This window comes from Zingiber officinale, chromosome 2B, assembly GCF_018446385.1.
Source record: "Zingiber officinale cultivar Zhangliang chromosome 2B, Zo_v1.1, whole genome shotgun sequence".
Classification (NCBI taxonomy): domain Eukaryota; kingdom Viridiplantae; phylum Streptophyta; class Magnoliopsida; order Zingiberales; family Zingiberaceae; genus Zingiber; species Zingiber officinale.
The window spans coordinates 88,510,336-88,537,088 of NC_055989.1; the positions used below are offsets into that span (position 1 = coordinate 88,510,336).

Genomic DNA, 26,753 nt, shown 5'->3' on the forward strand with positions numbered 1-26,753 from the left:
GATTTAACACACAAATATGATGATGTTAAATAAGTATCTTCATATCCAAAGTTTAGTTGGAGTGTATATAGTCTATCTTTCAAAGCGTTTGTTTTTTCTTCTTTTGGCAATTGTTCTTTATTTGATTTTAGTACAAAAATTAACAGTCTGATTCAATTTAAGTTAAAGTCCTGTCTTCGAAGTTCTTAAATTTGTTATTTTTATTTTAAGTTTTGAGGGTTTTTTTTTAATCCTCAAACTATGTGTCAATCCAAATCCGTCGCGGGCTAATCCATGTCAGTCGCTTACCTAGGTGTGTCAACCCACCTAGATCCATCTTTAAATAGTTTGATAAAATTTTAATTCAATCTATTTAAATTATTTAGTAGGACGAGTCAACATGAAAGATCCAATTCAAATTAACGACTCTACTCAAAGGCAACTTAGCATTAGGGTTGCGGTCTAGGGTTAAGAGTTTAACAATCTTTCAACCATATAGACCTCACTTAAATTTAATTTTCATAGAAGTGCTTGGTGATCAATCAATTAATTAGTGAAAACTTTTGTTGGGTTTTTTTTTAAAAATGCTATCGTCTAAATTTATTATTTTTTGGATTTTTTTAGGAGAATTTTCTTTCCTGATTTTAAGAGCATGTTAGGGCTTTTGCCCAGTGTGAATTCGCTATAAATTATCCCCAAATCCACTGACGCACGTTTTTGGCGGATCCTCTCGTTTCGTTTCCTGGTGAGCGGGTTTCTGAGCTCGGCTTCGACCTTCACTGCTCTTTCGATCCAACGAGCTCTATTTCTTCGCCAAAGGTGGCACTCGATTCATAACCTGTTCGTCGTGTCTTCTTTGGATTTGTGCTAGAGCGATAGTCAAGGTAGATTCAAATCTACGAACCCTATTTCTTTCATAAATTTTGTCTCAAAAAACGACACCTATTTTTGATTCTTCTTTCCCAGGGAAAGGATTCTTGGTTTCTGGATGCTCGGCGAGCAAAATGATGAGTTCGACATGAAACTACTATGATGCCATCATGCTTTGCTGCCAAATGACGTACCATCGCATCCTAACGTTCTGGAGGGATTTCCATGTGCTGCGCGGATGTCTTGGTACAAACCCGCGAGTTGGTGGGAGTGTTCAGTGCTGCTCTATGTTAATTCATAACAGTCATGGTCCTGTTGCATTATTGTCCAAAATGGTAATTGATTTTCAGCTTCCATTATTACCATTCTTGATCTCCTCCTTGTTGTTCTTACTTAACGTGCTTGAAAAGTTAGTCTTGACTGAGTTTTGAGACTTTTTTTTTTTGTTAATCTGTCACCTAGGTTCTGTTTGTCAAAAATAAAGAAGCTTTGAACTATAAAATAGCCAAGCTAAATGTATCTTGTTTTGCCTACTTATAACTCTAGCACTCCGGAGGCTTCCTCCTAATCATCCTTGTGTTTCTTGCTTATTTTGAGCTAAAATGATATACTGCATTTGTCTCACAACCCTTCAAGTATCATGAAAAATGGATTAGAAATACACATTTTTGTGATCTACAAGCATGGGGTCTTTTTCTTTGCGAAAGCTACTTAATTGCACAATTATGTGAAGTACAGTTTTTTACTTCGCTAATGACAATTCCCAAACACCACTTGTAGAAGTTGCATCTTTGTGAATCCTACTTGAACAATTAGACTTCATCTATCATGTTTGGTTGCTTTGACGAAAGTCCATGTGACAGGGTTACTCCATGCAACACACTTTGACAAAGTCAGATTCATCAAATGCTACTGAAGAAGTGCCTTCTAAATATGATCTACTAAATTACACTACCAGTGGGAAATCATTGCACTGCCAAGAAACTGATTCTTCAAATATTACAAAAAGTGGACCTACTGTCAATCCTTTGAATAATCGTGTGATGTTGTTTGATGGAACTGCAATTATGTACCGATCTTACTACAAACTTCTAGGTAAGGTGTATTTATATTATTTAAAGCACGTTGAATATATTTTATTTTGACTCAACTCGAATGTTATATCTTCAATATCTTTAAATGCCTCTCATGTCTATTATTTTACTGAATTTATAATGACAGATTGTTATTAAGAATTTATTTGCTGCATCACACTGGCAAGAAAAGCCATGCTCCCCTCCCCCCACAAATAGATAATAGAATCACCATGTTATGGGTTTATTGCCAACCTTCTTCAAAATTAGTTGAATACTATGCAAACAAGATGGTGTTTTTAGGGCTGTAAACAAGCCAAGACAAGTGAAACTTTGGGGTATTTAAGCTTGTTTGATGAGATAACCAAACCAAACCAAGCCGAGCCAAATCTAAAATGAATCAAACGTTTGAAATGATTGTTCGAGTGTGGCTTGGTTTATTTTTTATGAGCTTGAGTTTGGTTCGTTTAGATGCTATCGAGCTCTCAATTCAAGCTCAACTTGAGTTTGGTTCGTCTAGATGCTATCAAGCTCTCAATTCAAACTTGTTTCACTTTTGAAAATTTTGCTTGTTTGATTGGCTTTTGAGCTTGTAATTTAAACTCGTTCGTTCATTTTAAAAGTTTTTTTTGTTTATTTAGCATGTTGATAAGAGTTTTATTAATGAACATGATTTACGAACACTGTTCACGAACGTTAACGAGTTGAATACATATGCGTTAAAGCTTGTTTTTTTAGTTTAACGAGTTGTTCAAGTTTGTTTATTTAATTAATCTTGTATATATTGAATGAACATAAACAAGATCTTACCAAGCCGAACACCAAACTTGTTCATGAATGTTTAGTTCATTTACAACCCTAGGTGTTTTAACTGATATCTTGTCAAATAGTACCTCATTAGATTATTCATTGGCAGTTTCTTGCTCAGTGTCATTTGGAACAGTACTTGTTTCCTTGATGCCCTTTATTTTGGCTGAAAACAAACTATGTTATGTGCAAATTGTAAACATATTTTTGGTTTGTTCAGCCTTCAAATCCTTGGTTTTTTTCCTACTATGATAAATCTTCTGCTCATATGACTACAAAGTTCTCACAGGCATGATTGGATGGTTTGGATTCCATATTGTGCAAAGATTTTTCATTATATATAAGAGTTGAATCCGTGTATGATTTTATATGATATTCTTTTCATTTTGCGCCAATTTTTTTAACCCTTTCTAAGATGGTGTCTGTATAATTGTTTTATTGTCTCTCTGTACCATATGATTATTGTGTCCACTGTTTATTTAATATTGGACTCAGGAAAGTGATTTACCTTCAAGCCTAACTCCTCTCACTTTTTTAACCCAATGATATACTTGAACCTTTCTTTGGCAGTCCCATAATGTTCCTGATTCTCATTTATTTTTACCATTTATGTGCCAAGGTTTTATCATAGTTGTTGTGTTTCTAACTTATTGTTTGCATTGCTGCAGCAAAGCTACATCATGGTTTGTTAGGGCATGCCGATGGCAATGGAGATTGGGTTCTAACTATATTTACAGCTTTATCCCTTGTGAGTTATGTTGGGCTACTTTTATTGCAAACCTCATGTATGCTGTCTTGTATTATTTCTAATATGCTTCAAAGCATGTTGGCATTGAACATCTGTTGCTGTCCTACTATTTACATCTTTTGTATTTCCGTATGTAATTCTTTTGTGATCTTAATGACCATACATGGATTGTAGTATATATTCTCTTATGATTGTTTATTTTCAAATGATATGAGTAAAATCCATCTCCAAGAGACTTGCATACTTGCAATCATCAGCAAGAAGTTATTGATGTAGTGTATTATATATAATAGTTACCATATTTGTATATATACTATTTGTTACCATATTATATCTATATATTATGTAATATATATATATATATATATATATATATATATATATATATATATATAGGTCAATTAGGTAAATTTGTCAATTAGCCTAATTATAATTTCCTAAGATAGATTCTAGTTTGTATATAATATATGTCTACTCTTCAATAAAGGAGGTACTCTTTTGTATCTCAAATTGACATGGTATCAGAGCCTTAGAATTCGAAATTAGGGTTAATCTACTGCCCTTTGTTTTGTCCCTGATCGCGAATGAAGGAAAAAAAAGGCTCTGCCCCTTTTCTTCTTCCACCGACCAAGGGCAACTTGTTGCCTCCCCAGCACCTGCCCACTGCCGTCTTCGTCGCGTCGACGGCCTGGTGGCTTTCCTGTCTGCGACAAAGCCAGCCAACGCTGCTGCCACTCTCCCTGATTCTGTTTATTTCGCTGACAGAAAGATCTGCGTTCGAACTCCTCTCTGCCACACAATGTAGCTTCACGCCCATGCATGACCTGTGTCGTGCCGTCTTCCTCTGCCAACGCCGACCTTGACTGTGGTCACCGACGCCGTGCACATCTCTTAGAGAAGTCTTCCTTTGCTACTTCCTCTCCGAGCAACAGCAGCTGCAATTTCCTTCAGCAGAAACAGAGAGCGTGGTCTTCCTTTGCTGCTTCCTTTCCGAGCAACAGCACAACAGCAGTTGCTGTGATTTCCTTTGGCAGAAACAGAGAGTGACAAATTGGGGCTTCGTTCCTCCTCTGCCTGCTGAACCCAACTTCTAGACACACACAGCAGGTTTCTTCTCGGCAGCTTGTCCCTGCTGTCAGCTTCGAACACTGTCCGTGATGGTTGCTGCTACCGCTGATTGAAGCCCCTGCTCCTTCTCTATTTTCTTTTGCTGCTAGATCTAGCAGATCTAGAGTTGCCAAAGTGCCCTAAACCCGTCGCCACTGTCCATCAGAAATTACCCTCAGCCTACTGCTCTCTTACTCATCATTGCACCAAGTGCCGACTCTCTAGAGCAGCGACTGCATCAGCCTTATTCCCGGTGACCATCTCAGATTCTTCTTCTATTTAACTTTCTTTGAGATAAAGTCTTATGACAGAAAATAAGTCTTGACGGATGTGGTGCCTGTGATGTTTTTTTAAAATCACAGAATATAAGCTAAATGGTTCAAATTATTTGGATTGGAGTAAAACTGTTCGTCTTTATCTACGAAGTATCGGCAAAGATGGTCATTTGATTGATGACCCACCTCAAGATGATTCAAAGCAGACATGGCTTAGAGAGGATGCTCGTTTGTTTCTTCAGATTCAGAATTATATTGATAGTGAGGTAATTGGTTTAATCACTATGAATTTGTTGAAGAATTAATGGATTTGCTTGGAATTTCTGTACTCTGGAAAAGGGAATCTCTCTTGCATGTATGAGGTTTGCAAAGCATTTTATCTTGTGGGAAAACAAGATCAGCCTCGGATCAATTATTACATAGCATGCAAGAAGACATATGAGGAGTTTAATATGTTGCTGCCCTTTAGCCCTAATGTGAAGGTTCAACAACGCCAACAAGAGCAGATGGCTATCATAAGTTTCCTTGCTGGTTTATCTCTTGAATTTGAGTCTGCTAAGTCACAAGTTCTCTCTGGCTATGAGGCTTCTTCTTTACAAGATCTATTTAGTCGTATTCTCCGTACAGAAAATATTGCACCCATTCTGCTTAGTAGTGCTTTGGTGAGTCACATTAATAGTTGTGTCTGGAAGATCAATTGGTTGTAGTGTAAACAAAGGAGGTCGCTCACAGGACATTGATACTCGAAGGACAAATTTGGGCGGTATTATGTGTAACTATTGTTGTAAGTCGGGTCATACAAAGTTTGAATGTAGAAAACTTCAGTATAAAAATCAGCAAAAACACTTGGCCCATATTGCATCCACTGATGATTCCTCTGATAAATCAGTTCTTATCTTTGTGGATGAATTTGCCAAGTTCTCAAAATATCAGGAATCACTCAAGTCTTCATCTTCCTCTATCACTACTATTATTGATTTAAGTAAATAAAATGCATGTCTTCTTTCTTCATCCTCTAAATGAGTCATTGATTCTGGTGCCACAGATCATATGACAGGTAATTCTAGTCTATTTTCTACTTTTCAGTCCAAAGCTAATACTCCTATTGTTACTTTAGCTGATGGATCTCCGTCTTGTGTTCGTGGATCTGGCACTATCAATCCTACCCTCTACTTCCTTTGTCTTACATTTACCTAGTTTATCCTTTAATTTGCTCTCTGTTAGTCAACTAACTCGTAATCTTAATTGTTGCATCTCATTTTTTCCTAATCATTACTTATTTCAGTATCTTTTAACGAAGAAGATTATTGGTAAAGGACATGAGTCTGGAGGTCTCTACATTTTTGACACTCCCAAATTCTTTTGCTTGCTCAAGTGTCACTTCTTCTTTCAAGGATCATTGTAGGTTAGGACATCCATCTCTCCCTTTGCTCAAAAAGCTTTGCCCACAATATGGAAAGATGTCTTCATTAAATTGTGAATCGTTTCAGTTTGCAAAACATCACCGTCTTAGTTCGAGTCCTAGAGTAAATAAACGTGTTACTATTCCTTTTGAATTAGTTCATTCTGATATTTGGGGACCTTGTCCTATTTTGCCTAAACCCGGTTTTAGGTATTTTGTTACTTTTGTAGATGACTATTCTCGTGTAATTTGGTTATATTTAATGAAAAATCGCTCAGAGTTATTTTCTTTGGTTTGTGTCTTCTACGCTGAGTTAACTCAGTTCAACGTATCTATCTGTACTTTGCGAAGTGATAATGCCAAGGAATATACATCTAGTTTATTCCAATCTTATATGAGTCAAAATGACATGCTTCATGAAACCTCTTATGTTGATACTCCATCCCAAAATGGTGTAACTGAATGTAAAAACAGACGTCTCCTTGAGACTGCACGGGCCCTTTTATTCCAAATGAATGTTCCCGAATTTTTTTTAGGCCGATGCAGTTTCTACAACATGTTTTCTCATTAACCGCATACCATCTACAGTTCTTCATGGCGAGATCCCTTACAAAGTCCTTTTTTCCCCATAAGTCATCGTTTCCTATTAACCCTAGGATATTTGGTAGCACTTGTTTTGTCCGGGATGTTCGTTCACATGTCATGAAATTAGATCCCAAGTCTTGGAAGTCTATCTTCCTTGGTTATTCTTGTCTTCAGAAAGGTTATAGGTGTTATTGCCCTAGTATTAACAAATATCTTGTCTCAATTGATGTTACTTTCATGGAAGACTCATCTTATTTCCCATCGTCAGCTACTCCAACTCGTTAAAGGAAGGAGGATAATTTGTTGGTGTATTCTGTCACATCTTCGACACTCGTCCCAGAACCGATTCCTGTTAAGCAACCTATTATTAAAGTTTATTCTAGGCGTCAATCTCCTGATTCATTTCTTGCACCTACTACTTCGTTATCAGATTCAGATCCAGTCCAAAGTGATGATCTTCCTATTGCGTTACGCAAAGTTAAACGTCAATGTACTTATCCTACTTCTTCTTTTGTTTCTTATAACGGCTTATCATCTTCCTCTTGCTTTTTTATTGCTTCACTCGATTCTGTCTCTATTCCTAAAATTATCCGTGAGGTCATATCTCATCTTGGTTGGAAAGATACAATGATAGAGGAGTTGAATGCTTTAGATAATAATGACACTTGGGGCTTGGTCGATCTACCTTCAGGGAAATGGGCTATTAGATGCAAAAGGGTATTTGCAGTTAAAGTCAATCCGAATGGGTCAATTGCTAGATTAAAAGCACGCCTTGTCGCTAAAGACTATGCTTAGACCTATGATGTGGATTATTCTGATACTTTTTCTCCTGTCGCAAAATTGACAGCTATTCGATTGTTTATTTCAATGGCTGCTACTCATAATTGGCTTTATACCAACTTGATATCAAGAATGCTTTTCTTCATGCTGATCTTCAAGAGGAGGTGTATATGGAGCAACCTCCTGAGTTTGCTGCTTAGGGGGAGTCAAGGCAAGTTTGTCGTCTTCAGAAAGCTTTGTATAATTTGAAATAAAGTCCTCGTGCTTGGTTTGGAAAATATAGTCAGATTGTTGAAAAATTTGGTATGATAAAGAGTAAGGCTGACCATTCTGTGTTCTATAAGCAGCCAATAACTGATATTATTCTATTAATTGTGTATGTGGATGATATTGTTATAAGTGGAAGTGATACGACGGGAATCTCATATCTTAAATCTTTTATTTATACTCAGTTTCATACGAAAGACTTGGTAGTGCTAAAGTATTTCTTAGGTGTTGATTGTTGAGGTTATGAGGGGTAAAAAAAGGTATATTCTTATCTCAGAGAAAATTTATTCTCGACCTATTAACTGAGACAGGAAAATTAGGGGCAAAGTCTTGTAATGCTCCAATGACTCAAAACATGCATCTCACAAGAGAAGGGGAACTATTGAACATCTTAAGAGATATCGAAGGTTGGTTGGGAAGTTGAATTATCTTACAGTAACTCGTTCGGATATTGCATATTCGGTTAGTGTTGTTAGTCAGTTTATGTCATCTCCAACCATTCATTATTGGGCAACGTTCAAATAAATTTTGTGTTATTTGAAGGGAGCACCTGGACGATGTATCATATATAAAAATCATGGGCACACTCATATTGAATGTTTTTCGGATGCAGATTGGGTAGGTTCCAAAATGGATAGAAGATTTACTTCAGGTTATTGTATTTTTATTGCAGGAAATTTAGTCTACGGAAGAATAAGAAGCAAAATGTTGTGTCACGGTCTAGTGCAGAGTCAGAATACAGTGCTATGGCACAGTCTGTGTGTGAAATAATGTGGATATATCAACTCTGGACTGAAGTAGGACTTAAAATTTCAGTACCAGCAAAATTATGGTGTGATAACCAAGCTGCTCTTCATATTACATCGAATCCTGTGTTTCATGAGCGAACTAAGCACATTGAAATTGTTTGTCACTTTGTTTGTGAGAAAATTCAACAAAACTTGCTTACTACAGGAAATGTGAAGGCCGAAGAACAACTTGGGAACATCTTTACAAAAGCTTTAGTTGGGGTTTGGATTGATTATCTTTGTAACAAGTTGGGTGTGATTAATATTCATGCTCTAACTTGAGGGGGAGTATTATATATAATAGTTACCATATTTGTGCATATACTATTTGTTACCATATTATAACTATATATTAGGTAATATATATATAGGTCAATTAGGCAAATTTGTCAATTAGCCTAATTATAGTTTCCTAAGATAGATTCTAGTTTGTATATAAATATGTCTATTCTTCAATAAAGGAGGTACTTTTTGTATCTCAAATTAGCTACAGCTTTATCCCTTTTGAGTAATGTTGGGCTACTTTTATTGCAAACCTCATGTATGCCTTCTTGTATTATTTCTAATATGCTTCAAAGCATGTTGGCATTGAACATCTGTTGCTGTCCTACTATTTACTTCTTTTGTGTTTCCGCATGTAATTCTTTTGTGATCTTAATGACCATACATGGATTATAGTATATATTCTCTTCTGATTGTTTATTTTCAAATGATTTGACTAAAATCCATCTCCAAGAGACTTGCATACTTGCAACAATCAGCAAGAAGTTATTGATGTAGTGGAATGGGCTTGCTATAATGAGCGTACTTTATTATTGCTTTTTGCTGCATAAGAAAATTGGAAGTAGAATATAGTAAATTAATTTCTTTTTCCTTACTAGCCGAGTTTAATAATCTGTAAAGTTTAATTTTAATATGTTACAAGTAACTTCCATTCTCATTTTCTTAGCTTTTATGACATACCTATGTCATATTGGTTTACATAGCAATGATCAGTGCCTCCTTTTTCCTACTCTTGTTTTCTTTGTGGTTTGTACATTAGGTCAACGATTGATTGATATTTGTTAAGCTCTATTGTTAACTATATCTAATATGGAGTTCCCTTATTCTTTGAGTTGATTACCTTATTGTAAGACTGGTCTACTCTTCTTTTGCAGCTCTTGGATGCATTGGAATTTGTTCCTTCCCATGTCGCGGTATGTTTTCTCAGACACTAGAAATGGTTTCGATGAATTTAATGTTTTATACATCACAATATGTCTCATTTTGATCTTAGAAGGAAATTGAACTTTAGGCATTATGGTGGTTGTTGTTGTTGTTTTGTTTCAAATTGGCTGATTATGATTCAAATCCACTGGTTTGAATAAGGATCAATGAAGGCTGATGAGATGGGGTTAATTCATAATGTCATCCCTAACTTGCTTATTTATATTTATTCATCTCCATTTTGTTTTCTAAAGCTTGTGATTTTTGCTCATGGTCTTTCTTGTTGCAGGTGGTTTTTGATCATGATGGTATGTGCTCTAGTGAGAATGCTTGCTCAGTCATTACTTTTCACAAATGCTTCTGGAGTATAATTCAGTGCTGTGTTCGTAAAATTAGATATTTTTCTTCCAACTTGGGGCAAAATTCAGTTTATTGATTGCTTTGGACTTACTTCCAAGTCAATTGCACAGTATCCACCTTTTCTTGGTGCTATTATTGTCATGGAAGGTTATTCCATTTTTTAGACAGGCGTTAAGCAAGTAATGGGATGGTCTGCTATAATTTAGTGTTTAATTGCTGGTCTACATAATCTTTAATTTGAGTTCCTTGCATCACAAGCTCTGTGTGATCTATGAGTTCATGACATCCAGACTTGATGGGAAATTGTTCTAAATTGCCAGTCTTTGCTATTGTGAAATTGTTCAAGGAGTTGAGGGATGTCCTTCTAATTTGGCTTTTTGGTTTAGTTTGCTTTGCATATAGTATATTTCATCTCCCATATTCCCCCATCCTAGGTCAAAGTTTCTTTAGTGGGACTTGGATTTTCAATTAAGTGATGTACAGCGGCCCAACTTTTGTTTTTCAGGATTTCCATTTGGTCAGTCATCTTGCATGCCATCCCAAGAACCTTACATGGGTAAAGGTGAGATATGCCTTTTGACTTTTTTATAGAATAGCACAAATCAACTATATTTTGTTATATAAGAAACTGAATTCATGTCTAGGTGCTTGGTTTAGGAAGCTTAGCTTTGTTGTCTTATAGTCTTCTTTCTATCTAAATCTACTTGTGCTCTCGTAGTAGGGGAAATTTCTTCTGAGCACAGTGTATGCTGTCTACTCTGATTTATTTGTGTGCTTTCTTGATTGTTCATCATAGTTAATATTTTGAATATATCCAATGGAGAACAATATAAATATATTTTTAATGACATTTCCTGATAAAGATACTGGAAACAAGCATCATGGACTGCAAGTCTATGTCAGCAGCATCTAGATATTAACTCAATATTGGAAACGATGGTACATTTCTTTATGGGATAGGTGTTTTGTTAACTTCCCTTGCGTAGTCCATATTTTTATTGGCTTCACCATTTGTTCATTCTTACCTTGCTGATGCACTACTGTTTTTAACTATTCTCCTACCAGTGTGATTCTGTTGACTTTTATGTGTTATTCTTTTATGCTTCTGACTACAATATCATTTTTGAAGGCATCACATTCCGTCACATGATATATCCCTCCTATAAAAGTAATCGCATTCCCACACCTGATACAGTAATCCAGGCCCTTCAATATTTCAAAGCATCTATAAAGGCAATGTCTATAAAAGTAATTGAGGTAAGAACACAGTGGATCATACAATATTAAGGATTTGTATTGTTATCTTTAAATTTTGTCAATTGTAGGTTCCTGGTGTTGAGGCTGATGATGTAGTTGGCACTTTGGCTGTAAATAGCGTTTCTGCTGGTTACAAGGTTAGTTTGATGGCATTACTTAAATACAGGAGGGGAACATGAAACTGGTTGATATCTTAGAGTTATTGAAGAGCTTGGTTCTCCGTCTTTGCCTTAATCACGCATCTTGGCTTCTATAGGTTCCAAATTGAGCATTAACTACTGTTTGAATTGTTCTTTATGTTAAGAGCTATTACATCCTCTTTCCCCTGCTCTTTGCTTTGTCTGTATTGATATATCTTCACTTATGGTCATAAATGAACGAAAGTTTTGGAAACTAGCTTGGTATTTTATTTGTATGTTTGAAATGAGAAGTAAGCAAGGCTGAACATAGGTTCATAAGCAAGATAAACATTAAGGCATTAGAACTTAGCTCATTAATGTTTTCAATAAAGCCTGTGATTGCTGGTGAACATTGTTCATAATGAATAACGTGAAAAGTTATGAACAGTGATCCTAAAAACGGTTCACTTGTACACTTATTTGCACTCTGGTTTAACTATTTAATACAACAACGCACATCCACTTGGAGCTTTAAATGATATGAAATATTTATTTTTATATACATATTGTTTGTGCATATTAATTTGGTTAGATATTTGATAAAAAAAAGTTGTTTATAAATAAAATATGATTTGAAAATTAACATAATATGCATATCAGTGAATGCACATTAGGTTTACAAGACTAATTTGGTTAATGCTTTTTGTCGGAATTGCTATGATCCATTACTACATTCTATTTGCTCTCATAAGAAAATCTACTAACTAGTTTTTCTAAGTTTTATCTGAAATTAACTATAACATGTTTCATAAATTCTCTAAAACTAAATCTTCTTTGTATATTTGATTTGAAAATCCAACTTTGGATTGTGCTAAGCTCAGTAAAAGTTCAACTAGAGCTTAAGCTCAAGAAGCTTTTTGATGAATTTTTGAGCTTGATTGAACTTCAGGTTTGCTCAAGCTTGATTAAGTTTCAAAAAAACAATCTAGATCATTGTTGATCGTCTCATTGGGTCAGTTTGTTTAGAGCTCTATTGTATTGCTTGGCTGGCTATCACTGGTGTGCATGATTAAAGCTCTAAATTTGTAGATAAACTACTCAATCTACTGAGCAGTCAACATATCGATGTGGTTTAAATGTACAAAGAAATTCAAATTTTAATCGACTAATCTTTTTAGTACTATGTAGATCTTATTTGACATGAAGCTTAATATACCTCTAGTGTAGATAACTAGCAAGAACTCGTAGCACAGAATTTCAATCGAAAGTGCTTGAGGCCTAATCAATGACATTAGAGTCTGAAACATTTTGGCGAATGAGTTCAATTGTTTGGGCATATACTGTGGATATTATCTTTTCAATATGTTCTTCATTTCATATGCAATTTTCTGTGCTAGAATACTTGAGATATGTACATCTAGCAGAGTAGTGTAATAATGTGAGCAGTAGAAGTACTAAGCTACTAGATTAGTAAGACGGCTCTTTTGAAAAGGTTGATACCTTAACTGAAGGCCTGTGTATTATTACAACTCAAACAAATAGAACAAGAAAATATAAGATGCCTAGTGATAGTAGAAAAATGAATCGTGACTTGTCTTCAAAACAAATTTGCTACAAATAATAATTTTTATGGCCTTTTGCCTTGTTTTAGTGTTTAGTAGTTGTTATGACTATTTTAAATTTAAAACAACCAACCACCTTTTAAGTCTCTGATTTACTTCTGTGACTTTCTCAATTGCGATACAAGTACTTGTGCTCACCTTTGATGCATGTCTAGCAATTAACACATGTCTAGATGAACTACTCATGTGTTACGTGCCTTATATATAGGTGTCAAATCTGTATGAATATTGTTTTCCCCCATCATTGCAGGTCCGAATTGTTTCTCCTGATAAAGATTTCTTTCAAGTGTTATCACCTTCATTGCGTATTCTACGGCTTGCTTCCCGTGGTTCAGGGTCAGTATGTTTTATCAAATTTTGGCCTTTGTTGAATTGTCATTTTTCTCCAAGAATCAACTAGATTCAATTTTCTTTATGGTTTTATGTGCCTGAGTTGAAACCAAACTGTAAAAGAGAAAGAGATCATATGTTCCTCACTTTTAATAATCCGCTTATACGTAGGAATTTATATACATAAGGAGGGAAAGAGGATTCTATAATTATGATATATCTATCAATCATTAATTACAATCAATCACAATCTCTATAATCAAGCTAATCTAAATCAATCATAATCCCTACAATTAAGGGAATCTTCGGAAGTATTCAACGCTCCCCCTTAAGCTTGAGCATATATGTCAATCATATCCAACTTGTCACAAAGTTCTGAGAATTGTTTTCCTCCTAATGCTTTAGTGAAGACATCGACAATTTGGTTGGATGATGATATGAATGGAGTGACAATTTTCTAGCTCATTACACACAAATAAAGTGACAGTCAACCTCAATATGCTTAGTCCTCTCATGAAAAATTGGATTTGTAATGTGAATAGCTATTGGTTAATACAGTACATTGGCAGTGGTTCCTTATAAGTGAACCCTAATTCTTCAAGCAAATTCTTCAGCCATAACATCTTGATTACAGTGGTTGTGTACTTAGCTTCAGCAATCGACCTAGCAACAATTTCTTACTTCGTCATATTACTAGATTTTATCCTACATAAGTGCCATACCCAGAAGTGGACCGTCTGCTGGTCTTAGATCCCATAGTCAGCATCAAAATAAGCTTCGATCTTTAGGTCCCCATATCTCTTAATGACAACCCTTTTTATGGAGATTTCTTAATGTACTTAAGAATCCTGATAGCGACATCCAGTGAACTTGCTTCGGCTTATCCATAAAATGATTGACTATTCCAACTGTAAAAGAAATGTCATATCCCGTTACTGTTAACTAAATGAGTTTCCCAGTAAGTCGTCTGTCTATAATTTGCCTTATCCTCAAAGAACTCTATAGTATCATCCCAAACACTTGAATTAATATCCATAGGTGAATCAACCGGTTTCGTTCCAAGCAATTCAGTTTCTTCGAGTAAATCTGTAGCATACTTCCATTGGCTTAATGAAATTCCAGATTTGTTGGGAGCAATTTTAATTCCCAAGAAATACTTAGGACGCCCCATATCCCTCGTCACAAAGTGTTTTTGCAAATACTTCTTAATTTAATCTAGTCCACATATATCACTGCCTGATATTAGGATGTCATCAACATAAACACTAAGAATGATAATCCGTGCTCTGTCATACAAACACAGAATGATCTTATTTGCACTGTTTGAAGCCAACAACATTGATTATATTACTGAATTTATCAAACTAGGCTTTGGGGCTTTGTTTAATACCATAAATAGCCTATTTAAGTCTATAACCATAGTAGCATTCTCCCCTTGAGCAACATGCCCTAGAGGTTGCTCCATAAATGCGGTCTCATGCAAATCGCCATAAAGAAAAACATTCTTCACATCTAGCTGATACACCAAGATTGATTGACAACCAAGGAGAATAAAACTCTAATAAAATTCAGGCGAGCCGTAGGAGAGAATGTCTCAAAGTAATCAACACTATAAGTCTGTGTAAATCCTTTGACCATCAAATGAGCTTTGTATCAATCAATAGTACCGTTAGCTTTAAATTTCGGAGTAAATAGCCAACGACATACAACAATATCAACAGAAGGTGGTGTAACCACCGGATCTCAAGTACCACGAGAGATAAGGGCAGACATTTCCTCATCCATTGCAGTTCGCCAAGCCGAGTGTTGATAAGCCTCAAAGTAGGAAGTTGGAACTTTTGTAGATAATAGAGAAACAACAAAAGCGCGGAATGCAGGACCAAGGTAATATAAGGAAATATGATTAGACAAAGGATGAGTAGTGCAAAACTGAATACCTTTACGCAGAGCAATAGGTAGATTAATATCGAAGGGGCGAGGAACATCAGGATCTACAAGAAAAAGGAGGTGAGGGACATCAATCTGGTTATGTCGAGCACGCCTTGTTTACACCTGCGATGGTTTAGGAGGTGGAGCATTTGTAGTGGGAGACATGGATAGTGGGATAGGTAATGGAGGAGATGCTAATGTATCATGTGTCCGAGCTACATTGGGAGAAAGTATGGTTGGACTCAAAAAACGTAACATCAATATAGGTGTAACTGCGTTTTGTGAGTGGGTCAAGACAACAATATCCTTTTTGTGTGCGAGAATATCCAAGCAGGATGCATTTAATAGAGCGAGGAGACAATTTATCCAAGCTATGAGTAAAAATTATGAACAAAACAAACACAACCAAATATGCAAGGAGGCACAAAGATTTGTCAGGATGAAGACAAGAGAAGGGGATATCCCCATGTAACACAGTAGAAGACATCCTATTTATGAGAAAGTAAGTTGTGAGTACAACATCACCCACAAAAACTTAGGAATGTGCATTTGACAAAGAGAGTATGAGCTATGTTTAAAATATGTCGGTGTTTGCATTCAACAACTCTATTTTGTTGGGAAGTATATGAACAAGAGGTTTGATGAATTATGCCATGAGAATTACAGAATGTAGACACTATCTTCTGAGTGAACTCTAAGTGCATTATCGGTACAAAGAATGCGCAAGACAACATAATATTGAGTTTTTATTTTGTTATAAAATTATGTTAACACCTCAAGAACCTCACTCCTATTTTTGAGTAAATATAACCAAGTCATGCGAGAATAATCATCCATAAAAATTCTAAAATACTGAAAACCTCCTCTCGGCTCAACTCTACCACAAGACTCGCACTTGAAATTAGTAGACGAAACGGGAACTAAACTTTTGAGAGCAGAAAAAGATGGGTGATCTAGACGACAACACCTCTAATAAGGAGACAATTGCTAAGAGGGCTCGGGAACTTACAGGTGTAACCGAATCTAGATAGTATAGACCATCACTCTCATGTCCTCCACTAATTATCCTCTTCTTGTGCAGTCCTGAATAATACAATAGGATGGATAAAAAGATACAGAGCAATTGTGAGTTTGTGTTAGTTGACTATGGACAGGAAACTAATAGGAAATTTAGGTGTAAAGAGAACATTATCAAGAGTGATATTTGCAATGAACTTGACAACAACTCTTTCCATAATCGGAGAATAGGTACCATTAGCTAGACGGATAGGTACCATTGGCTAGACGGACAGAGGATAAAGATGAGAAAACAAAAGAGGAAGAGAAAATAGACTTGTTACTAGTAATTTGAGCAGACGCACCGGAATCTAGCATCGAAGACTTATCATGAGACACAGCAAACGCAGCTGGAGAGGATGAGGCAAGTAGAGGGAATGCTAGCAGAAGAGCAAAGCAATTTCCCATAATCAGTACGAGAAACAGAGATCATATCATCATGACCGTCAGTGTCTGGTGATGGAGTCAATAGTTTGATAGATGCATTATTAGCCTAGTTAGGCTTATCAAAATTCGTTCAACACTTCTCGGAGGCATGGTTGGAATGATCACAGTGAACATACGAATGACTACTTTTGGTGGTATCAGTTCCACGACCATGACCACGACTACTATTACGACCTTGAAAGAATCCACAATCGTGAGCAGCCATAGCCGAAGTGTCAGAGGATGGGGAAAAACTAGTATCAGGACGACCCGTGGTCACACGAAGAACCCGAGATAAAAGGACGTCGACACAGAAATCGACAGCACAGGCGTCGGTGTTGAAATAATCGGCAACATAAGACATCGATGCCAAAATCAGCAAAAAAGGATGTCAACGCCAAAATCAACTGCAGCAGTAGGAGCAGCAATAGCAACAAGAAGTAGCAACAGGGGCGGTAGAAAAATTTGGTCAGAGAAGGAGAACCTTATACCATGTAAAAGAGAAAGAGATAATATATTTCTCACTTTTAATAATCCACTTACATGTAGGTATTTATATACATAAGAAGGGAAAGAGGATTCTAAAATTATGGTATGTCTATCAATCATTAATTACAATCAATCACAATCTCTATAATCAAGCTAATCTAAATCAATCATAATTCCTACAATTAAGGGAATCTTCGGAAGTATTCAACACAAACCAATCAAATGGCGTTATCTAGAAGACCTTTAGGTTCTTGGATGTCTTTTGACTAACTACTTCTAGGTCCGACCAACTGCTTCTCTTTCCCGACCACCTTAGTACGAGCTAGCATTAAACCATAGAATGCTGAACTGCCAATGCTAAGTCTGGCAAAATGTGAAGTTGTTGCAGTTTTTCATGGAGATTGAGTTGTACAATTTGCTATGATCCTCAATGACCCTAAAATGAGCATTAGTTGAGTTTTTGATGCTTCTAAATGCATCCAATGCAAGGTTTAATTGTTTCAATGACCTTGCCAAGTAGAATGCTTGATGGTGAAAATAGGTCCTCCAGATAAACTGAGCTCCTATTTAAATTCTGATTTTGTCTTATTGAATATATTAATATAGTTATTCCCTTGTTGCTACTTTTACTATTTTCAGTGCCTACTCTATAAGGCTAAGTTGTTATAAGATGTATCAGAGTGGCCACTGATTTATTCAACCAATAATACATAATTCTCTTTCATATTTTCTCTTCTCTCATGAAATCGTTGAACAAGACTTACAGATTGCCAAATGAGGCATGCAGATTTTTCTCATGTTACATCAATAGGTCAACTGCCTTGTCAGTGTGTTATTATTATTATTGTCTTCTCTCTTCTTTTACCGCACGCAAATTGTCTTCTCTCCATTGTTTATTGCAGCAAGTCTTCCACCACTTTGCAGCTGCTTGTCTTTTTTTTTTCTCGCTACACTATTGCACCACTTTTTCTCAACTGGGCTTCTGGTTGGCAGAATTCCATTTTGGAACTCTTGACTAATTTAAATTAGATATCTAATCATCATTGTAGAAGAAAATAACACAGTAGTTATAAGGCATTCATTTCTTTTAGTTTACTATGCTATAATTTTTTTGTACAACATAGTTATAGCTATTAATTTGTCGTCTTTATTGAATAGGATGGTCTCCTTTGGGTTAGAAGATTTTGCTAAAAGGTATGGTGATTTAAAGCCTTCCCAGTTTGTTGATATTGCTGCTCTTGCTGGCGACAAGTCTGACAACATCCCAGGTTTTATTTGTATGCATGGATTTCAATATCTGCAATTTCTTTTAATGATTCTATATATCAAACACATGAAGACCTTTGCCTTGATTGATATTTATGTCCAAAATTTCTAGCTATTCTGGAACCGTTCTTCTTAGTTTGGCGACTCCTAAGCAAATTATTTTTAGCCTATTATGGTGGTGATATTGAATTACTTTGACTTAATCACAAATGTGTGCTTTTTTCTGGTCTTTGCAAGGGGGAATACAATTACTTGTCTTCCTATCTGAACGAAAAAGAGACAGCCCTTTTAATCTTAGTTACACCAGTCAGTAGTTGCTATTAGTTTGTGAAAAACTTATTATCTTGGTGAATGTGATCTTTTTAATGAAATATCAGAATACCAAAGTTAAGGTGATTTTGTTTTTTTTTAAAAGTCTACATTTAGATAGATGATTTTTTTTTTCTGTTTAACATATTTCCAGAATATGGTTAGTAATTAATGTAATCCTTTTAATGAAATGCCACAGATTATCAAAGTTAAGCTAATTTTACTATTATTATTATTTTTTCTATTTTTTTTTGTCTTTAAAAAAACAAAAAAGCCTATATTTGGTTATTATTATTATTTTTTTTAAAAAAATTAACATTAAATTTTGGCTTCTGAGTTTTTAAGAAAATTTGACTACTGATGCCATAAGTGTAGGCACTGACACCATAGGTATAGGATAAAATCACCTTATAGTTTGCCTAGAATGTTTTCCTACTGCAATGGCACGTTCATTTTTTGTTTCTCTTCATACTCCAATTCAAAGAGATAGGGGACTGATTTATTTATCCTCTTTTGTAGTCTCTCTCATTTGGGCGTGTGATTGTATAGTTTTATGATTTCAAACTTTGCCAATATTTGCAGGAGTCGAAGGTATTGGGGAAATAAATGCATTGAAATTGATCACTAAGTTTGGTATGTTTGTCTTTCTCCGTCATATAACATATTGAATTGCAAACTTAAAATCAAAAGACAAGTTTTTAAATTTTTCCTGATTTCAAATAGTCTAAATTTAGTTTCAGATATTTAGATTTCAGTTTACTGTAAATGGACTTAACTAGGCTGTTTTGACTGTCAAAAAGCAATTTGGAGTAAATGAATTGAATTGCAACTAAACTGAAAACTTCTGGGTCAGCATGTCGGAAGCCCTGTGCTTTGAATTCTTCTATGTACTACATATCCTTGGCCTTTGCATCGAATAACTTATGTATTGTTAAATAAAAGACTATATTCATAAAAAAATATACAAGATCTAAATGTTTCAACCTATTTACATTTGTTTTGTAAATGGTTACTTCAATTCCTAGATAGTTAAGGGCGCACTTCATAGAATTTAATGTCATCCTCACAAATCCGATGCAGAATGGTAATTCTTAGAATAGTTTACTAATCTAGTGCTGCTGGAAAAAATTTCTATCTTCTTATCTCCTCTTTGGTTTCCTTCACGCGTAGAGCACGCCTAAGGTTGTGGTATTGCAAACATTGTTATTTTATATTGCAAACCTTTGTATTTTGATGCATTAGTACTGTCTTTGTTTTCTGGATATTTGATGTCTTGTAATGTGCAAAACTTTTTTGCTTGATAAATACCTTCTATTAAATGAACTGAATGCATTTGCATCTTTGTCACTGCAGGTTCATTGGAGAACTTGTTAGATTGCGTTGATCAAGTTGAAGACGAACGCATTAAACAGGTTCTTTGAACATTCACCAAGTAATTCGTTTGTTTAGCACCATGGAAATTAACAAAAAAACTCTCTCGACTACCTTTTCAGGCCTTAATGACTAATGCTGATCTTGCTCGTCTTTGCAAGAACTTGGTAATAGCTTGGCCTCTTATGTCATTTTTAATCACCTGAAGGAACCAATTCTTTCATTCTGGATTATTCTCCCTTGTTAATCTTGTCCCCTTTGCATTGCATTCATGTGTTTCTACTTCTAAAATAGGCTAATGTTCATTCTATGTTGTGGCAGGCAACTTTACGTTCTGATCTCCCATCTTATATGGTCCCATTCGAGACGCCTAATCTTGTATTTCGAAAACCACAGGTATGTTGGTCTTTCCTTACACATTCTCACTTCTCAGAGTCAATTTGGTGATTCAATTCAATGTGCCATCTGATATCTGCGGTGCTTCTACAGGATGGTGGAGAAAAATTTATAGGTCTCCTGAGAGCCATTGGAGCATATGCAGAAGGCTTTTCTGCCGATCCCATCATCAGACGAACTTCTTACTTATGGAATAGACTTCGAACATGATGATTCATATTAATTTTCTTTGTCAAACTAAGAAAACAAGACCGCACGAGCAGAGCTTGGTAAACAAGCAAATCGAAGCACAAAGTGACATTCCCCCCTGCATTGTCAATTTTTCTAGCTGACATTTGAAGTCCTCTCAAAATCCAATCCGGTACTTCATCAAAAGAGCACTGGCATTCTGGAGGAGGATTTCTAGCCATCAGTATGCGGTTCGTCCAGCGCTCAGATGATTTTACATTGTACTCCATTTCAGATTTGTCAAATTGTCCGAGTTACACCTCTTTGCAATCGCGTTTCAGATTGGCATAGTTGCTTTATAAACAATCTTCAAGAAATCGCCAAAATGTTGCAGAATTGATTCAGTTATCACTTCAAACTTTGTGAAAATTTCACGATGGCATGTAGGTCATACGGTGAAGTTACTAAGACCTTCTTTACCATCTTATTAATTTTCGAGTTTCCTATAACTTGCTGCTTACTCATTTAAAGGCCCTCTCATATTCTATGAGTATGAACTCTACAAATCAAGCCTATAAACATGCAAACGTATTAGCATATTTGAGCTAAATGAAATTTACAGAACTTCATTTCTAATTATTGGCATTGGGAGAATGAGAAATTTGAGCAAAAATTAAGATTTTTTTTTTATCAGAATCATTAAAAATGATATTTTTTATTTATTATCAAAATAATATTTCATTTCGTTTTAATGTTTTTTTTTTGTTTTTGAAAATATTCTTGTTAGGCGTTGTTATAGTAATTACAAGAGTATAATTATTATAACATGTATATTTTAATTTTGATTAATATTAATTATATTATCTTTGATCAATTATTTTATTAAGAATCATAATTAATCTTGGTGATTACTTATTGGTAATTTTTTTATTATTTTTTATATAAAAAATATGTGCTAACATAATTTTTTTATAATTTTATATTTTAGAATTGGTAATGTCGTGAGCCGGGAGAAAATTCTATAAATATTTTAATCGTGATGTTATAAAATATATTTTTATTGACTTTTTGATTAAGATTAATTATAATATAAAAAATTAAATTAATTTTTTTATAAAGAAATATATAGTAATTTGTTGAGTTGTTGAGTATATACAATGTGTGGGCATATATCATAAAAAATATTTTTGAAAAGAAATTTATCAAATATTCTTGTGAATATTTTTCGAGAGGCCTAAACTTGTTATGTCGTTTGCTTCTGGAACCTTCATTTCTCTATTTCCCTCCACCGACTTGTCTTCACCGCCCGTAGACATACAGCGTAGATGTCTCACCGGAAACGGCAACGGAACGGAAGCAGCGGCCGTCTCTCTTCCATCGACGGTGCTCTTGCAGATGATTCCTCCTCTCCTCCTGCCGCCATGCCAGGTAGCTTCAACGACCCCGTCACCGCGGACGTCACCCTCCGCCTCGAGTTTTACGACGACCTAATACCCGATCTGGACGCTCCCATCCCCTTCCTCGACCTTTCCGTTCGATCGGACGCCCTCCGCCGCTCCCACTATTTTTCTTGCCTTCTCTCCGACCGCTGGAAGCAACCTGACGGCTCCTCCGACGAGTTTCCTGTCCGATTGACGCTCAAGATCTCCCGGGACGACGATCTCCGCCGCCGTGGTCCATTCCACGCCCACGTCGCCGTCCTCCGGCTTCTGCACACGCTGGATTTCTCCGGATCGATCGCCTCCGTTTCCGACGCGCTGGACATGATTCCGGTCGCGTTGGAGCTCGTCTTCAACGATTGCGTCCGGGCTTGCGTCCGGTTTCTCGAGGCTGTGCCGTGGACTGAGGATGAGGAAGAAAGGGTCCTCAAGTTGATGCCTTTTCTTGGTAAAGAGGAGTCCGAGGAGCTCCTTTCCAGGGTTCTTCCCGTGGTGTCAGCTTCTAGGGAATGCGATAGCATACCGGAGTCTATGCTCCGTGGGTTGATTGATACTGCGATCCGTCGGAATCTGAATGGGGCGACCGTGAAGGCCTTTGTAGCGAGGATTCTGAAGGATTTCCCATCTCGGGAATTGGTGGAGAAGGTGCTGGGCCAGGCATTCTTGTCGAGCTTGGAGAGGGTAAAAGACTACATGGGGAAGTATGCCAGCCCTGAAGTCAGGATCGCCGAGAATAGTAATGAAAGAGAAGCCATCCAGAAGGTGAACTTGCACGCCGTGCTGGTCAATGTGAAGCATCTACATTGGCTGATTGATAGGATTATGGAGCTGAGGGTCGCAGACAAGGTAGTCAGGGAGTGGAGTGAGCAGGAGACCCTGGCAGCTGACTTGATAAAGACCTTCAGGGATGATACTTGGAAAAATATTGTGCCTGGATTGGCTTTTTTGGTCACAAGGTGCAGCTACCGCCTGGCTGATGCTGTTGCTTCTGGCATTACTTTGGCTCCTCAACAGGTCTGTTATCACATTCCTCTTGCCTTTCATACCATATTTGAGTCTGATAAGTGTTTATGATTATTTGGTCATGGTTGACAGATTGATAAGATCTTCTAAACTTTCAAACATTATGAAAACTGTTAGCCCCTGGAATGAACGAACTTAAACACTTATCACCTCTAACATGTTATAAATAAACACATTCCCAGTTTAAGCCACAATAGAATTGTTTGCAGAATTCATGTATTGTCACTATCAAATTTTTGTGGATAGTTGCGTTCACTATCGAAGTTGACGAAGTTACCTAACCATAGTACTACTTTGTCTTAGGTGAGAATGAGACTTGTGAAGACCTGGCTTCCTGTGTTAAATGTGCTCAAGGATATATTTTTACAAGAACACCCTGTCGGTTATATCTTTCGAAATGAGAGTGTTGGTGATAAAACACTATACCTTGACCTTGAAGAAACATTCCTAAAGATTATATCCACGTTGCCACTCTCCAGTGCTCAGGAACTGCTGCAGCAGTGCCTGTGCTTCTCCACTCGCAATCTTGACAACTGCCCCCACTTGACATCTGCATTCAGAACATGGTTCAGGCGTGCTAATAGATCTCCACTTGATTTAAGAAATATTTCATAGAAGCTGCCAGGACATTGTTGTTATCAGGTTAGTTTTAGTATATTTTTTTCATGCAGATTGAGCAACTGCTTATTAGTATCATTTATTTAACAACTTCTGAGTTTGTTAATCTTGTTGTATGACACAGCGATATGCAATTTCTGTTATAGTTTACTATCTTTATCAATCAAACCAAAGCATCTGACATTGTTCAATGTTGATTTTCCTATAACAAGAACAAGTAGAGTGGCAACCATTACACATCTTATTCCATAATTAAACTCTATATTGCTTTTTCTCCACCAATATGACAAACTAATTTTATAACAAACACTGTTGGCTCTATATAAGGTCATATCCTACCAATATTAAGTTCCATATTTCATGAGATTGTTTGCATACCTTTACATGGTTTCTGGACCTAACACCATCCTCCACCTTTTTCATCCATGGTTGGGCTTGGGACCAGCATTTGTTAGGTCATGTCAGCATGTGCTTGGTTCTGTAGGAAGTTATATTTATGTACGCGAACATTTTCTTTCTTGTTTGATGCTTGCTAGAATTCTAGTCTACTGAATTCATGTCGTGGAGTAACTATTCACGAATTTAAAGCCACCTATTGTGATATTAGGAACAATGACTTTTTTTTTTTTCTAAATGCTAGTAGCTTAGACTAACTATGGTTCATGATGTGAATTTGGGAAATATAGGTGTGGAAGCATGTTTTTTCCCCATAAATTGACCTCATTGGCATTTGTTTGGAACTTAATTGTAAACATGTGTGGACATCATTGTAGATGTACAAGCTACGTGGATGTGGATGTAAAGATAATATATATGTAAGATTTTTACGAGTTTCACATGGTATCAGAATCAATACCTAATTCATACGTTTGTCCTTCCTTCAAACCTCATGATCTCACCCTTCACACATGCTGGAAAGCCACTTGTCTTCTCTCTCCAGCAAGTCATCACTATATGCATATTCTTCCGCGGTTCCTTCAGTCGCCTGCTTCCTCAACAGTTCCATCTTCTTCTTGGATGTTTGTCACTATAAGTGTTTTTTTCCTCCAAAAAGTTGGTGTAGATGGAAAAGACTAGGGTTAATCACTCCAATTAGTCCCTTCTAATGATATATATTATATGTATATGGCATGGCTGTCAAGATCAACTAATACTGAAACGGCTTGTCCGAGTTGCATTGTTATCAGTAGAGGTCGATCCAATTGTTTTTGAAAAAATGGTTATCTCAGGAATATTTGATTGAAGAAATCTAAAAAAAATTAAGACTCAAAGAAATTAGTTAAAAATGAATTGGATTTTACTAGAAAATAAATGGAAACAATTGAAATTTGATCAAATTGAGAGATCTTTGAAATTTGGCTGAATAGGTTGATTTGGTAAACTCAAGGATCTAGTAAACTCTTTGCTGATCTGAGCTTGATTCCTAACAAATTTGCATGGGAGTGTGTGTGAGAGAGATTTCTTTCTTATATTTAACTTAAGTTCCCAACTTCGCTACCTGCTACCTGAGATTGTCAAGATCAAATCATTTAACCATGCTACTACTTGGTAAACAACCACTGCCAACCAATTGTCTCATCTCTCTCTCAGATTTGATTGAGAAGTTTTTTTGTTTAGAAATCCTATCAGTTCAATTGAGATGTGATTTAGGTCCAACTATGCCTTATGATATATGAAATATTGAATCATAATCTAGTTTTGTCAAATAACATTTTGATCTTCCCACTTTACATCTTTCCTACAGTCTTCGAGCGAACAACATATCATAATATTTCGTTCCTAAAATCTGGCCTACTTTCTCCTCTAGTGAACAAAGCGTATGATTTCATTTCCATTGGATCTCTGAGTATTCAAGATAACTTTAGAGCACACTAATTTTAAGATTCAAAATGGAGCAAGAGATAGAGCTGAATAACACAATGTAAAATGTGAAAAATAAAAAGATCGCCTGTCTATCTTAATAACTGTGTTTGCAAAACCAAGAGGCAATTGGTACCTGATAAACTCACCGATCACATTGCATAGGGTTTATCCCTGAGTAAGTTGCTACAGAAGGCCTACAGGTATGAGATAGCTTCTAACTACTTTAATTCAGTTGAGGAAATCAGAAGAAGAAGAAAAGACCCCTAGAATGAAGAATAGCTTTCAGGACCTTCAAGGTTGTGTATTGGGTTGACACCCTTTGGATGAGTTTAGTTGTTTTTTTTTATACATGTAGTTGTCTGGTTTTTCTCCTTCCAAGTAAAGGTTTTATTTCTACAAAGCAAGGAACGAAGATGAGGAGATGATCTACCAAGTACCATGCTGTAGCTTTGCACTGGATCCAATGGGCCATAATAACTAATTTTCAACGGTTGGGATTTGCTGCTGCTGACATCTGTAAAGTGTAATGCTTGCAAGCAGACTTCGAACTGTTCTCAATGTTTTTCTTTTTTTTTTGATCTTATAATCTAGCTTGCCCAAGTTTCGTTCGAATAATCCTGAAGTTAGTTTTCATCCATCGGTAAATTCGGAGCACAATTTATACACATTTACTTTAGCCCGATCTCTAAAATATCCGTTGTCCCAACTGGGGTTATCTTGACTACAAATAAATTCGTTATCCTTATAGCTTGTGTGTTAATGATATAATAAATAGATCGATAATTATTATTTCCAGTATTATTTATTTTACTTACCAATAAATAT

General features: G+C 36.0%; 2 protein-coding genes across 4 annotated transcripts; both read left to right on the plus strand.

The window, feature by feature from the left end:
* Positions 1 to 647: 647 nt before the first annotated feature.
* On the plus strand, positions 648 to 21,494 carry LOC122046251 (DNA polymerase I-like). 2 transcript variants are annotated; one of them, XM_042606861.1, is made up of 16 exons: positions 648 to 863; positions 946 to 1,184; positions 1,713 to 1,944; positions 3,398 to 3,477; positions 9,839 to 9,877; positions 10,177 to 10,195; positions 10,753 to 10,809; positions 11,377 to 11,504; positions 11,573 to 11,641; positions 13,496 to 13,581; positions 18,634 to 18,743; positions 19,633 to 19,683; positions 20,404 to 20,462; positions 20,544 to 20,588; positions 20,743 to 20,817; positions 20,911 to 21,494. In XM_042606861.1, exons 2-16 carry the CDS (start codon positions 1,020 to 1,022, stop codon positions 21,025 to 21,027), a joined length of 1,332 nt encoding a protein of 443 aa, XP_042462795.1. In that variant the 5' UTR covers positions 648 to 863; positions 946 to 1,019; the 3' UTR covers positions 21,028 to 21,494. The 2 variants fall into 2 exon arrangements, with proteins under 2 accessions (XP_042462795.1, XP_042462796.1); XM_042606862.1 differs by lacking the exon at positions 10,753 to 10,809.
* A 732-nt stretch (positions 21,495 to 22,226) lies between these two features.
* LOC122046253 (BTB/POZ domain-containing protein At3g05675-like) lies at positions 22,227 to 26,543 on the plus strand. Of its 2 annotated transcripts, none has more exons than XM_042606865.1 (3): positions 22,227 to 23,438; positions 23,751 to 24,089; positions 26,334 to 26,543. In XM_042606865.1, exons 1-2 carry the CDS (start codon positions 22,311 to 22,313, stop codon positions 24,060 to 24,062), a joined length of 1,440 nt encoding a protein of 479 aa, XP_042462799.1. In that variant the 5' UTR covers positions 22,227 to 22,310; the 3' UTR covers positions 24,063 to 24,089; positions 26,334 to 26,543. The 2 variants fall into 2 exon arrangements, with proteins under 2 accessions (XP_042462799.1, XP_042462800.1); XM_042606866.1 differs by having other exon boundaries at positions 22,228 to 23,438; positions 26,330 to 26,543.
* Positions 26,544 to 26,753: the final 210 nt, after the last annotated feature.

What these genes read in the sequence shown, in the direction of transcription:
- LOC122046253 (XM_042606865.1), top strand. Translation starts at nt 22,311, where the DNA reads ATGTCTCACCGGAAACGGCAACGGAACGGAAGCAGCGGCCGTCTCTCT. An exon ending in TTACTTTGGCTCCTCAACAG is followed by an intron (nt 23,439 to 23,750) that starts GTCTGTTATCAC and finishes ACTTTGTCTTAG; the next exon opens with GTGAGAATGAGACTTGTGAA.
- LOC122046251 (XM_042606861.1), top strand. Translation starts at nt 1,020, where the DNA reads ATGCTTTGCTGCCAAATGACGTACCATCGCATCCTAACGTTCTGGAGG. An exon ending in AGAACCTTACATGGGTAAAG is followed by an intron (nt 10,810 to 11,376) that starts GTGAGATATGCC and finishes TCATTTTTGAAG; the next exon opens with GCATCACATTCCGTCACATG. An exon ending in CTTGCTTCCCGTGGTTCAGG is followed by an intron (nt 13,582 to 18,633) that starts GTCAGTATGTTT and finishes TTTATTGAATAG; the next exon opens with GATGGTCTCCTTTGGGTTAG.